This window comes from Myzus persicae, unplaced genomic scaffold (assembly GCF_001856785.1).
Source record: "Myzus persicae strain clone G006 unplaced genomic scaffold, MPER_G0061.0, whole genome shotgun sequence".
Classification (NCBI taxonomy): domain Eukaryota; kingdom Metazoa; phylum Arthropoda; class Insecta; order Hemiptera; family Aphididae; genus Myzus; species Myzus persicae.
The window spans coordinates 218,166-232,032 of record NW_019103900.1 but is presented as its reverse complement, the minus strand read 5'-3'; the positions used below and the strand labels follow the sequence as shown (position 1 = coordinate 232,032).

At 27.8% G+C, this 13,867-nt stretch overlaps 2 protein-coding genes and 1 long non-coding RNA gene across 4 annotated transcripts; 1 reads left to right on the top strand and 2 right to left on the bottom strand.

Annotated features, from left to right (window-relative positions):
* Positions 1-1,156: 1,156 nt before the first annotated feature.
* Positions 1,157-2,352, bottom strand: LOC111036098. Its single transcript, XR_002604724.1, has 2 exons — positions 1,682-2,352; positions 1,157-1,525 (listed from the first exon to the last, which is right to left on the bottom strand). It is a non-coding gene; the product is annotated as an uncharacterized LOC111036098 (long non-coding RNA).
* Positions 2,353-3,291: 939 nt separating this feature from the next.
* Positions 3,292-6,608, top strand: LOC111036094 (glutathione S-transferase-like). Of its 2 annotated transcripts, XR_002604719.1 has the most exons (6): positions 3,292-3,459; positions 3,616-3,753; positions 4,455-4,622; positions 4,700-4,842; positions 5,920-6,147; positions 6,235-6,608. XR_002604719.1 is itself a non-coding variant. In XM_022317996.1 (5 exons), exons 2-5 carry the CDS (start codon positions 3,621-3,623, stop codon positions 6,091-6,093), a joined length of 618 nt encoding a protein of 205 aa, XP_022173688.1. In that variant the 5' UTR covers positions 3,292-3,459; positions 3,616-3,620; the 3' UTR covers positions 6,094-6,608. The 2 variants fall into 2 exon arrangements, 1 of the variants encoding a protein (XP_022173688.1); XM_022317996.1 differs by having other exon boundaries at positions 5,920-6,608.
* Positions 6,609-10,841: 4,233 nt separating this feature from the next.
* Positions 10,842-13,609, bottom strand: LOC111036111 (glutathione S-transferase-like). Its single transcript, XM_022318012.1, has 5 exons — positions 13,393-13,609; positions 13,064-13,211; positions 12,377-12,544; positions 12,167-12,309; positions 10,842-11,249 (listed from the first exon to the last, which is right to left on the bottom strand). The coding sequence occupies exons 2-5, from the start codon at positions 13,191-13,193 to the stop codon at positions 11,076-11,078; spliced, it is 615 nt and encodes a 204-aa protein (XP_022173704.1). The 5' UTR covers positions 13,194-13,211; positions 13,393-13,609; the 3' UTR covers positions 10,842-11,075.
* Positions 13,610-13,867: the final 258 nt, after the last annotated feature.

Below are 13,867 nucleotides of genomic sequence, written 5' to 3'. Positions count from 1 at the left end.
TTATTGTACCTACGTCTTGTACCTTTTAATGCTAAGAGTAAAATCTGATTTTTTGAATTTAAAATCCTGTACAGTTTAAGTCAAAGCCCAATTTATCTATGTTGAAAATAAAAGAATTACACAAACATTTCTTTTCCTCCACTCATTTCAATTTTTCAACTTCCTACAACTCCAATATTTAGAGCTAAATTCCAGTGAATTCTTTCCATTACTCATGGAATATCCGCGTAACCTTTACAACATCAAAAATTAAAAAACTCTGAGGGAGGGGGCATGTCTACAGCTCCACTTTTGGTGATTAATCGACTTTCTAAACTTTCTATAATCCCAATTTATAAGTACCGATAATTTATACCTAAAAAATTCCCACTGAATTTTAAGGAAGTATATGCAGTTAACAATTATTTTTCAGTAACTTTAAACAATACATTTTTTATGTCCCTATTCATCAAGTATATATGATTGAAGAGAGTACATGCATTTAATAAACATTTAGATAATTGATAGTATAGTCATAAATAAATTTAAATATCATAAAATATTAAAGTTACTATAAACTGTTATGAACAGTCTTTTGGTTCTAAAGAACATGAGAGAATTATTGCTGGACAATTAAATTTAAAGATAGGTAATGTAATCTAAGAAACTTCGATAATTGAACAAATACAGGATTTCTCGTTAGGATACACTCATTAGCACTTGGTATGAACTTACTTATTTGTTACCACCTGGATAAAAATAATTTTTTTGCCGTTTTACCTATAAACTAAGAAAAAAATGTGTCCAACATTTTCAAACAAATAACTTCTACAAAATGGATATCTTCAATTGTTTCAAACAAAAAAAATGAAAAAATAAATGTTTACCAAAAAATGTAATTAAATTTAAAAAATAAAATAAATGTTGTCTTTATCTTTTTGCGTCTAGCTAGAAAAAAACATATTTATGATATATTTATTATCTCAGGAGATATCGCAATGTGCAAATCCTCAGGGGACCCTTTTATAGGTAGTGCAGTACAATAATTTTTACATTAAACAACTGACTAAAAATAATAAATTGTATTTAATTTAAAAAGTATTAAGTATCATTCAACTTGTACAGTTATATATTAAAGAAAAATTATACTCATATATTAAAATTTAAAAAAAAACAATTTTTTAATTTTTTTACTTTTAATTATTGTTGTTTTTACCAAGTTAAATCATATAAACAAAGTTGGACAGTAACTTAAGATCACTGTCTCATTAAGTAAACATTTTGATACAAAGATGATTTAAAAAAATATTAACCAATTGGTCATAATCTCTCGTCACACATTGAGAATATGCAATCCAAGCAAATCTCCGAAAATCAATTTTGATTGGGTGCCAGACTTCAGCACTTGGAGCTTGAAAAACGGTCTTCGACGGTTTTGGAACGGTACGAGCGATTAAAATATGACAGTATATAGTTCAATTCAATTGCGTATTATATGTGTGTGAAGTTGTCCTTTCCACTTTGACAGATTGTGTCCAAACTTTTGCTATTATTTTGAAAAAATTAAAACTCTAGTTCAGAATTTAAAAAAAAAAATTTAAACCAAAATATTGATGAAGTCCAAGTTCAAGCAACCTTCTTTATGAACCCATGCTCTCACAAACATAAGTTAATTTTGAATAGTAATATTTTGCTAACTCACCTAAAATATCATAGTTCATGAGAAAGTAAAAACTTTTAGTAAAAAGGTGGACAAGACGTGTCTAGAACAGTCACTTTAATGAATGCATCACAAACTTAATGATATAAAATCATTATACACCCAATATGATTTTGAGCCAAAGTCTGCCTTTATTGATAAGTATATCTTATGATATTATTGCTATTACAATTATTTATTTATCAACTAGACGTTGTAGTAATGCAGTACCTACATTAAATTATTGTTTGACAAAGAAATTCCATTCGAAAATATCATTCTGTGCATACAATTTAATATTTAATACATAACTAAAATCGTTATTCGTTGCCTAAATATCTAATTTTGACCAATTTTGAACTTAAAATATCTCAAAAAATACAAAAAAATGTGAATATACATTTTTTTATTTCAGCACATTAATTACTTATGAAAAAACTTATTTGGATGTACAATATTCAACTATACAAATTTAAAATGTTAACACTTACAGAATCCATACTAAGCTGCCGCTGAATAATAATATTTTAAAGTAAAATATTTATAACAAAGGCTCTTTGAATCGTTAACAATTTTTCCCGTATGGTATATTCATGTAAAAGACTTACAAAATTATACAAATATTAAAAACTACACTTTTTTCAGAAATGTGGTTTTGAAATGACATATATTTATATAAAAATAATTTTTTCAAAAAATTGGATATTTAAACGAGAATAACGATTTTAGTTATTTTGTTGTAACATGTATATAAAAATATTATTCATTTAAACCTACTTGAAAATTTAAAAAAACATTATTATAGTATATAGGTATTAGGTACACACAGTTCAATAATTGTCAAATGAAATGTTTTCACCATAAACTAATATTATAACCTACTGTAGTACTAATACCTTATTGTCAAATACATTACTTTAATCACAACAATATCATAAAACATACCTAGTTAGTAATATTCTGTACTGAAAGACTGCCTTCATATTCAGAATAGTTTTTCGTATACAATGATTGTATATTGTTGAATTCAAATTTAACACACAGAATTTTTATTATTATTAAATTGACTTCTCTAGACACTTAATGCACAACATTAGAGGGTAATGCCTGTTCGTTTTTTGCATGTTTTATGAATAGATTATATTACTAATTTGCTATTTATACTATACAAATTGTTTATAAGTACCTTTCAAATGTTTAATTTACGTTAACTTATTAGTATGCAGCATGATATATTTTATAATTTTGACAAACATCGATGATAGTTTAGTAAATTAAGTATAGCAGTAATTGATGTTGTGGAAGTATGTTAATATCGTTTACGAGTTTATAACAGTTTAGAATACACAACATTTTGTAAACACTGATATCGAATGTCGTCATCGACCACTCGGGTCCGATGATCTCATGGACGGACAGTGTAATCAAGAAGCTAGCATTAATGATCGTAATAATAACCATTAGATAGGTAAGAACGAAAATGTTTTGAATTCGCTCTCCTAACCATTACCCCTGCCACTAACGCCTATACCGTACGCCAACGGCCTCGAAAATATGGTACTTATCTAATCGGTTTATATAAATAAATGAATGACAGACAACGGCCATGATGAGTGACGTGTAGGCTCATGGTGTGTACCAGCATAATATTATAAAAGAACGATTCAATGTCAGAACTGAATTATTGTAACAATCGCAGTCCAGCAACACAGTAGTGTAGTCACTGTTTTCTTTGATATCCATTCGTTGCCCATAAAAATCAAAGTTTATTTTTCGTTGTTGTAAGTATTTTTAATTAAGTAAAAATATCACTACTAGGTAGGTACTACCATTCAGCACCAAGCACGTTGTCACTCTAAGATATACTATTTGAAATAAACTTTCAATCAATTCGACGAACAAAATAAGTAAAACAAAATATTTTGAAATTTCTACAGAAAAAATGACCGTGTACAAACTCACGTATTTCAATTTTCCTGCACTGGCAGAACCAATCAGGTTTCTCTTATCTTATTTGGAAATCGATTTTGAAGATGTTCGGTTCGAAGGCGAACAATGGCCATCAATCAAACCCAGTAAGTAATGTAACGATGTGTCCACACATTTTATTGATTTACATCGTTATAATAAGACTATTGTCAAATGATTGGATTGCGAATAATAGTGCACAAAGAAGTTCATTATAAATATTAAATGGATATCATCATAAATCAATGAAAGAAACTAATACAATTTCAATCAAAAAATTCAATTTTATTTTAAAATAGTTTGGAAAGATTGATTTTATTATTATTGTGCATTGAACATTGTTAAAATGATGAAATAGATTAAATTAAAATTAAAATTAAAAATAGAAACCAAAATAGAGCGAAAACAATAAATAAACCTATTACGTTAAACTGTGTAATCAACGTATGATGAGTATGGAAAACTCATTCTCCCCTATTTAAAATATATTATATTCAATAATAATTATAAATTACAAAATATGTTACATTCATTTTTTTCCTGAATGACAATAAATATTCAGTGACAATTGTTGCGATCAAATGGCAAATGCAATTTACCATTTTCTAAAATGTTGATACACGTTTTTATTTTTTGCTTCGTAGCGATTGTCGATTGACATTTTAAATAAATGTAAATTATGTCTGTACTATACCACTAAGTTAGTTTTTAATACTTAGTATAATTGGCCTATGCAGTATTCCTGATTTATATATTTACTTAACAAATATAACTGCTTTATAATTTAAAATAAATCTATTCGTTTTAGCGATGCCATTTGGTAGAGTCCCAATTTTAGAAATCGATGGCAAAATATTGAATCAGTCGGTAGCCATAACTCGTTATTTATCGAAAAAAGCCGGATTAGCAGGTAGCGACGATTGGGAATCTTTACTGATGGATATCGCTGTTGACAACGTTAATGATTTGAGACAAGGTAAAATATAAAAATGATTATTTTGATTTTTAAGAATATAACAATATGTAAATTGTGTTTATTTGTTATTTTTAAAGCTATTTCACTGACAGCGTTTGAACCAAATGAAGAAGTTAAAGCTAAAAAATATATAACATTAATAAACGAAACCATTCCGTTGTATATGAACAAATTTGAAAAAACTGTGGAGGAAAACGATGGATATTTTGTAAATGGAAAGGTAATGGTAATTTATTTATCTGAAAATTGAAAACCACACCTTAAGATAAAGTAATTTATTGATTTAAGGCCAAAATTAACTCTGTCTAATGTTTTATTAAGATGTATCCCAAAATACACATTACAAACATTTGAAGGCCAACTAGGGCTCTACAAAAATTAATAGACACTCTAAAACTTTTTCTTCTACAAGGTAAATCTATGAATCATAAATATACGTTTTTGTAATGAGTAACTATGACAACGCAAACCTGACGAAAAATCAGTCAGGAACAAAAAAAATTGTATCAAGCCCAAAAACATAATTATGTTAAATCTTGAAATATTAAAAATCATTTACTACATTCTGCATAATAATTACTCCATAACTGTATAATATCAGTGTTTTATTATAATAGGTACCTACTACCTATCTATAGTAAAAATAAAATAAAATAAACCAAAGTCAACATTATAAATTATAATATATATTTACAGAGTTCTATTTGTTCGCAACATCATAATTATTTTTTTTAATAAATATTGTATGTTAAAAAATTAAGTTATTAATTTTGGGTGTATGCAAAAATATTATTTGTGTGACCTGATATTGCTCCGGAAAAAATGAACAGACACAAAATACAGCACTATTCAGTTCATCTCGTTTTTAGTATACCTAAGTTCAAGGCCAAATCAGCATCGGAGTTCCTTGAATTATGAACTAATTTGGCAGGATAATAAACATAATAATATAGCAGATTGGATAAAACACTTGATGTATTTTTCCATTGTTTTTTACATGGTTCAAATTACTTCTGATAAGTTGAAAAATAGTAGCTAAAAACATCATCTGATCTATTTCTCAAACAATCTATTGATATAACTTTTAATGAAATTGGCCTAACAGTTTTTAAGATTAGCCGTTGGTAAAAAAAACTCATCCACATATGTTTATAAAATATAATATTAAAAATTTCGATTTCGTTTAGTATAATTTTATTTGGTTATTCAAAATTTTGTTTTTTTTTCAATAATAATTTATTTATCTTTTATTATTCATCAATTTAATATTAATTGAATGGTTTTTTATTTATTCTAGTTGTCTTGGGCTGACTTGCACTTTGTAGCTATTTTAGACTTTTTGAACTTTATGGCAAAAGTGGATATACTAGAGGGTCGTCCAAAATTACAAGAACATAAGAAAAAAATATGGGAAATACCTCAAATTAAATCATGGATCGCCAAAAGACCTTCATTCGCCAAGTCGTTATGATGATTCAAATAATAACTAATTTTAGGACTGCTGGTAGTTCCTATCAGGGCAATGGTATAAAATTGATTTTACCCAAGTGACTAATGATATTTTATCGGGGGTTCATTATTGATTTCCTTTTTTTATTTCTTCCTTACTCAGATAATTCAAAATTCATTCTGGTACTACATATACTGAACAAAAACTTTTATGATAAAATTTACGTTTTAAGATTTGTTGATAATAATATAATATCTTCGAATGGCATGGGTATGTATTTGATTAATGATTTTATTCTATTGTTCTCATAATTTATAACTTTTGTAATGAGTTTATTTATTATTTGGTTTTATTTTATTTATTTATCATAAAATGATTTTTAATAAAGTATTATAAGAGCACCTTATATTAGAATAAATAATGTATGTCAACCGGTATAATAACGACATTGTATCAAATAATACTGAATACTTATTACTTATAAACTATAATACTGTATGTTAAATTCAATAAAAATAATATTTGTATTTGTATAACTGCAACGAGTGTAATTTGCATTTTACATTTTTTAAATCCTGACAATTTTAAATCCAAACTCTATTTATATTTGAAACAGAAAATTACTTATAGGTGTTATTTCTTATAATTGTTAATTTTGTGTCTTAATATTATATTATATTTTATTACATAAATATTAAAAATTATAAAAAATCAAAACATGGATAAGTGCTTTTTGTCAAGTTCCTACCATTACGTTTTGAAGCAGAATATTTTTTCTTAGCTTTAACATTCAGAGTGATTTTTATGGTAACACATACTATCTAGTTAATATGCTTTGAGTGGTAAATTAATACATTTCTAGTATTTTCCTACATTGTATACAAACACTAACAAAAATAGAAAAAATGTATGCACCAGAAAATCTATTTCGGTGTTTTGTTGTAATATTTTTTTAGAGATATGGTAGAGAATTAAAATTTTCAATAAAATATACCACCTACTCTAACTTGTTGCAAGAGGTGACAGTGTCAGAAAAAACATAGCTTTAAAAAAATTTCAAAGGAAAAACTAAAAACATTACTGATTTTTTATAATTTAAAAATTTTGAAAATTTGAAGCTTAAATATTTCGTTTTAAATTGAAATAATAGATTTGTTTAACTAGAAATATTTTGATATTGTCATTCAGGGTGAATAATGCGTTTTTCTAATATTCTCATAACTTTTGCTACATTTTTAAAATATAAACTTTATTCTATTTTAATAATTAACCAACCATACATTATTTTGGATGGTAAACTAATAATAAGATCAGATAAAATTTAATATTAAAATAAGAATATTTGATCAAATTCATAAAAATGTTCCCAAATTCATCAAAAAGTCTTCCGATTCACAATAATTTAAATAAATAAATAGACAACCAAGATAAGAATATAAACAATCTGGTCATTAATAACAAAGATATTCACAAATTTTCTAAATTGAATTCCTTAAAGTATCCTTTGTTGAATTAACATGCTTTATAAAAAAAAACTTGCTTCAATTGAACTTGATTTATTTAAAACAATTTTATTTTACTACGAAATACAGATTTGACATTATAATAATAAATTATTCAACTTGGTAGTTGCTATACACATATTTAATAAAACATAATTGTTCATAACTACCTTAAGAAATATGCACGGATTCTAACCATTATCCATCGGTCAGAATCTTTTGTTTCGTATAGGTTGGTATACATTTATTTATCCCTCAATTCAACTTTCACCCATCCGTTTATTTTAGTTACTTAATCGATAACGAATTGTTTCGAAATAGGTAATTTATAGGGCAGAGCTTTCGATTTTTTTTTAATATTTCCCGGTTATTTTTATTTTAGATCCAATTTTGACTGATTACATCCAATTTGTTTTATTTTCTAGTGATTTAGATAAATATTCAAATTATTGGCTTACATAAAAAATTGCATTGATTAATATTAAAAGTATTGCAGTCTCATCGTTAGATGTTAAATCTTTATTTAATACAATTAAGAATCCTGTAGTAGAATAAAAAATAGGAAGAGGGAAGTAGATAATCTAGACAAAGACGCAGTGCAGGTGTAAGGGTCGAGATCGTAATATGGGGAGTATGATGAAATTCGTATTTGAGTATAGGTACGAACATCATATGTATGGAAGGTTCGTGGCCTACACGAATATCGTCACCGAGAGTGGCTGCAAGCGTCTTTCCAGGAAGGGTAGGTCCAACGATCCCCTGATACTTGGGCACTAGGCCATGCATCTCAAGGAAGTAAAACGTGTTTATGTAATAGGATACGAAGGATGGTGCCTATGCACATGTTGGGTACATATATTGGTGTTACCGAAAGTCGTTCTAATACGGTTATTATTTTAATTGTTTTTAAAGCGGGTGTATGATTATCCCACTACCGAAATATATATATACAAATGTATATTTGTATTTTAGTCGAAATGCATAATATGTATATATTCACTTACCTCATGCGCAGCGTGTGTTGCCCTGTGGTACTTGTGGTATGTATTGGTTGTTATTCTCTGAGAGTGATGTTGGATTCTCGATATCATGGTGACAATGTATGCATTTTGATTTATTTAAAGAACTAAATACCTAACGATCTTTTTGAGAGTCTTACGTAGTTGTTTGGATATGAATTGCACAACTGTGTTTGTTGTAACTGTCACTATTATCTTGAACTCTCAAGAATCCCACAATCCGTAACAATCATGAGAAGTCAATCTGCAAACCGGATATAATTTAAGTAATTGAGCGCCTACGGCTATGTTTCAGACCTCATACAGGTCTCAAAAGTCTCTACATCCGTAGCGATTATACATAGTCGATCTGCCAACCGAATGCAATTTAAGTTAAACGAGCGAATACAATTATATCATGAATACAGTTTTTACACGTGTCGTGTGATCATAAGGAACTTATGTATATATCTAATGAGTATATATGTATATTGCGCTACCCCGCATACGGCACGGACCAATATGACCGATTATATCTGTTTTCATTTAAGAACAATAATCTAATATTTAATATTATAATCCTTATGCCAATACTTACACAGATATTCGAAGTTAAAGACTCAGATGTCACGATATTCTAAGGTTATTCAATCACGTAAACGCTATATGATGTGCATCAGAATTAGAATACTATATGCTATATTAAATTTGTATACTCACAATCATATTGCATGTTCTTTATCATTAAAAATCAACTAATAAAATATACTTCAGTAGGTGAGAAAATACATACTGCAGTAAAATCAAATATAGAATTCACCAAAACTAATACCTATCAAGTATATAAGTATTATTATTTCATACACAAAAAACTGAGATTTACAAAATACACATCAACTACATGAAGTCATCCAACGAGCAGTAGTGAGCGGACATCTCATACCTAAGTGTCAGTGCCAAGGTGCCCAGTGGAGGGCAAAATATGGTGCAAGACATGGTTTTGGTTTTGATACCCACTCCTCCGCGATGTTTCGTCTTATTAATACTGTAAAACACATTGACTAAAAATCAAAATTAAAAAAAATAAAACTCATAAATATATTCATCAATTGTAATATGTCATTTGTGAATAATGAAAAATACGGCACTGCTAAAGTGCTATGAATACACTCAAATACACTTTCACCTGAGAGCGGATGTTGGAAAACTCATTTCCGACCGCTGGCCGATGATCCTCGTTTAAGGATAGCAAACCGCCTGAGGATTCTATGTCTTCGAATGTTTTCACTTCCTTTTGCATCTCGGTTGTGGAAGATACCTAGCCAGACACCTAGCCACTGTATTGACTACTGCTTGTACAGTTGTACGAAATGCATTTTGTAGTTTGCTTGTTTTTTTTTATTATATACGATTGAGTTAGCTTCGCTATTTATTTTTAACGCAGACAATGTTTTTGTACAATGTATTATCTATAGTGTTTTTTTTTTTTAGATATTACATTTTTGTACACTAACTGATACATGTTTATTTTACTATACTTATGACTAGGGCCCGGATTTCAATGCAAAGTGCATATTTTTTTGGTTGATCATATACAATGCTTTCTAAGTACATAATTCGTTCCATGTAACGAGGGTTTGAAAGCTACAAATTTTATTTTGCATTTTTTTGCATATTTCGACGTTTTTTCATTTTTAGAGCATTTTTAGCATTATTGGGTCATTTTGTTGGTTTTTAATGCATATTTGTTCAAAATAGATATAAAACTTGGAATATTCAAAAAAATATCTTAAGATAAATTATTTTCTTGATATTTAAGAAGGTTTATCGGGTTTTTCCATACAAATTGTCATTTTTTTTTTCGATTTAGTTTTTATCTTATCTTAATCTATTATTGATTGTAGATGTTTAGAATGAATAATATTTCCTCTAAAACGGCCAAAACATGCATGTCGACATCATATCAGTCAATATTTAAAATTTTCAGTTTTTTTTTAATAAAATAATTATTATGTCTCATTTATAAATTACAATTTGTATATAAAAAAAATATATGGCATTTTTAAGGTCATTTTTGTGGTAAAATGCATTTTTTAAGGGCATTTTTGCCTATTTTTTAGAGCATATCTGTATAGTTTTAAGTGCATTTAAATCCGGGCCCTACTTATGACAGATGTGATAGCCGGCTGGGGACAGTCCGTACTGTAGGAACTAGGAAGGCCAATAATTGTTAGCTATATTTTATTTAGAACGATAAAAAACAATACTATAACTGTACATTTTGACTTTATTCTGTTGCAAATTGACTACATTAGCTTACAATGTAAATAATACAATATATATATTATAATATGTCCGCAATTATTATAATCGGAAAGCAAGTATTTTTAAACAAACCATTTTACCATCCATATCGTATTAAAATATGTACGTGGTACTTAGATCTAATTTTATAGTGGGTATTATATGATTTAATTAAATATATCTAATAAAGACGACGAAATTATGCAATGTCAACAGTCACTGGTCGTTTTGCAATCCATGATTTAATCGTGGGTACTGCTAATACCTTCTCTCGGAGAGCTTGTAAGTTAGGACGACCTTTCAATAAGTCAATTTCTGATCTAAATTTTAAGTAGTCCAAAATAGCTACAAAGAATAAATCAGCCCAAGATAACTGAAAAAAAAAATATATCGTGGTAAATACAATACTATTAAATGATAACCACCTTTAATTAAAACATATTATTGTAGATATAGTTATTTTAATTCCTTGCTCAAAATATAAATTATTTAAATTCAACACTTATGCATAAAAACATCTACCTACCGACATAAATCCACCTAAACAAATTATGGTAAAACTGGTTATAATAATGCATAAGTACATTATTCAAATTAATTGTTGAAAATAAATTATAAAATATAATATAAATTTCATATAATTACATTATACTTCTATAAAATAAAATAAGCATATGAACTAGCTTAAATCTCTGGTTTAATTTATATTATGAATCAAACCATTAAATACTTGTGATTAAAAACTGTTATTTTTTTTTCATAATATAAAGGTGCTTTGGCTATATTATTATAGTAATTTAATACAATACATAAGACTATACAGTTAAGCTACAATTTCTAATATATATATACAAACAAAATGTCAAGCATGATCATCAAACCAAATTAAATTAATAAAAAATTTGAAATCAAATAAAAATGCCCTGTAAAAGCATAGGTAAAATTTGTAATACTAGCTTCACGACTTACATGCAACCAAATGAATAGAAACCCGATAAATGATTAATCTTGAATTCTCAAATTATTATTATAGAGATGTTCGGATTATATTATTTTCAGATAAATACAATGTAATTTTTAAGTTTAACAGTATTTTCAGTTGCATTGTACCGGTTTTAACATATACCTACCAATATGTATTTCAATAATAAAAGTGGGAAAATATAGAAATAATTAACTTTAATTTAAAGTTTTTATAATTTGTACATTCTTTATATAGGTTAACACGGTGTCACAAAATTACTGAAAAATGATATAGGTACTCTATTAAATCATTTAAGCATTGTTTACCTTTCCGTTTACAAAGTATCCATTATTTTCAACAACAATGTTTTCAAATCGTTCCATGTAATATGGAATAGTTTCATTCACCAACGTAACATACTTTTCAGCTTTAGATTTTTCATTTGGATCGTAATAATACGATATTATACCTTTAAAAATAATGTTAAACATTTTAAAAAGTCCATTCATCGTATACAGGCAGAGACTTGTACTTACTCATACGAAAATCTTGAAAATTGTCAACGGCAATATCTATCAACAAAGATTCCCAATCATCGCTACCAGCTAAATTAGCCTTTTTAGCTAAATAACGACAGATGGCCGAAGATTGATTCAACACTTTACCATCGATTTCCAGCAGCGGGACTTTACCATACGGGATGGCTAAAAAAACATAATATTCACATGATACCATAAATATTACATGCCATAGAAAGCATCAATTTGATTGGGCCTGTATAATGTCTTTTATTTTAGTGAGTGCTAAGAAGAGAAACAGTAGGGTGCAATATTTTACAAAATTATTTTTAATTAATTTGAATGTTGTATTGTTTTTGAATACGGGTGGTTGTTAAAAAAAATAAATTTACTTGTTTTTAACTAAGTTGAGTTAATATTTTACTATTTACATAGGTGCTATTGAAATTGAAACTTTTTGAGTTCAATATTATATTATTAGTATTTAGTTACCTACATGGGTAATTAGTAATATAAGGTGCTAAGTGTTGGCTTGACTGAATTGATCAAGTTTATTTGTTCATGAACTTGCCTACTTTTACAAAATATGCTCGACATTCATGATGTATAACATTGACTTTACAAACAACACCTTAAAGGATATACCTAACCAAATTAATATCAACGGATAGTAATGTAATAATTTTCTCGTTTTAAATTACTTACTGTGTTTAACTGATGACCATTGTTCGACTTCGATTCGTTTATCTTCAAAATCAATATTCAAATATGACAGCAGGAATCGGATGGGTTCACCCAGAGCAGTGAAGTTGAAATATGTTAATTTGTAAGTCATTGTTATAACTTTGCTCAGCTGTAACATACACAAATTTTCAAATATAAAATGCAATTTTGTAATATAATCAATTAATAATGATACACGGTGAATTTATTATAGTATATAGGTATAGCTATAACAGCTGAAACTTGGTGTTCCAATCTTGTACAAATAAAATAAATATAACATGTATGGGTTCTATCAATGATATACTTACAATCAAATTATACCAGCTCAAAATATGTAAAATATAAAAAATTAGACAGTTGCAGAGAAAAAATAAAAGTATAAATTGTTAAATTCCCGACGGACATACACCGGACACGCGTCTACAATGTCGGACTGTCAGCCGTCAACTACCGTAGTATCAGACTTGTCACAGGCAGTTATTTACTATAATAATTCTAGTAGAGTGCAGATGTTCTCGAGGTGTGGTTTTTATACATTCATGGCCGGAATAGGAGTGGGAATGCTGCGACAGAACCTCGCCGGAGCGTGTGTCGAGCGTAGGACTGCGTGTCAAGTGCTGTTTATTTATCAGTGTACTTGAATCTGTAATTATGTGTGTAAATAATTGTTAATATTTGATAATAACAAGTCAACGTACTTACCTCAAGGCTAAAATTAAAAGGTACAGTCCACAACAATAAAAACAGTATAAATTCTATGATATTGATGTGACATAGACGTGT

Bases quoted from the DNA above. Each gene is read 5' to 3' on its own strand.
- LOC111036111 (XM_022318012.1), bottom strand. From the start codon at position 13,193: ATGACTTACAAATTAACATATTTCAACTTCACTGCTCTGGGTGAACCC. The intron at 12,310-12,376 runs GTAAGTACAAGT...TTATTTTTAAAG, and splicing joins TTTTCAAGATTTTCGTATGA to GTATAATATCGTATTATTAC. The intron at 11,250-12,166 runs GTAAACAATGCT...TTTTTTTTTCAG, and splicing joins GATACTTTGTAAACGGAAAG to TTATCTTGGGCTGATTTATT.
- LOC111036094 (XM_022317996.1), top strand. From the start codon at position 3,621: ATGACCGTGTACAAACTCACGTATTTCAATTTTCCTGCACTGGCAGAA. The intron at 3,754-4,454 runs GTAAGTAATGTA...TATTCGTTTTAG, and splicing joins ATGGCCATCAATCAAACCCA to CGATGCCATTTGGTAGAGTC. The intron at 4,623-4,699 runs GTAAAATATAAA...TTATTTTTAAAG, and splicing joins CGTTAATGATTTGAGACAAG to CTATTTCACTGACAGCGTTT.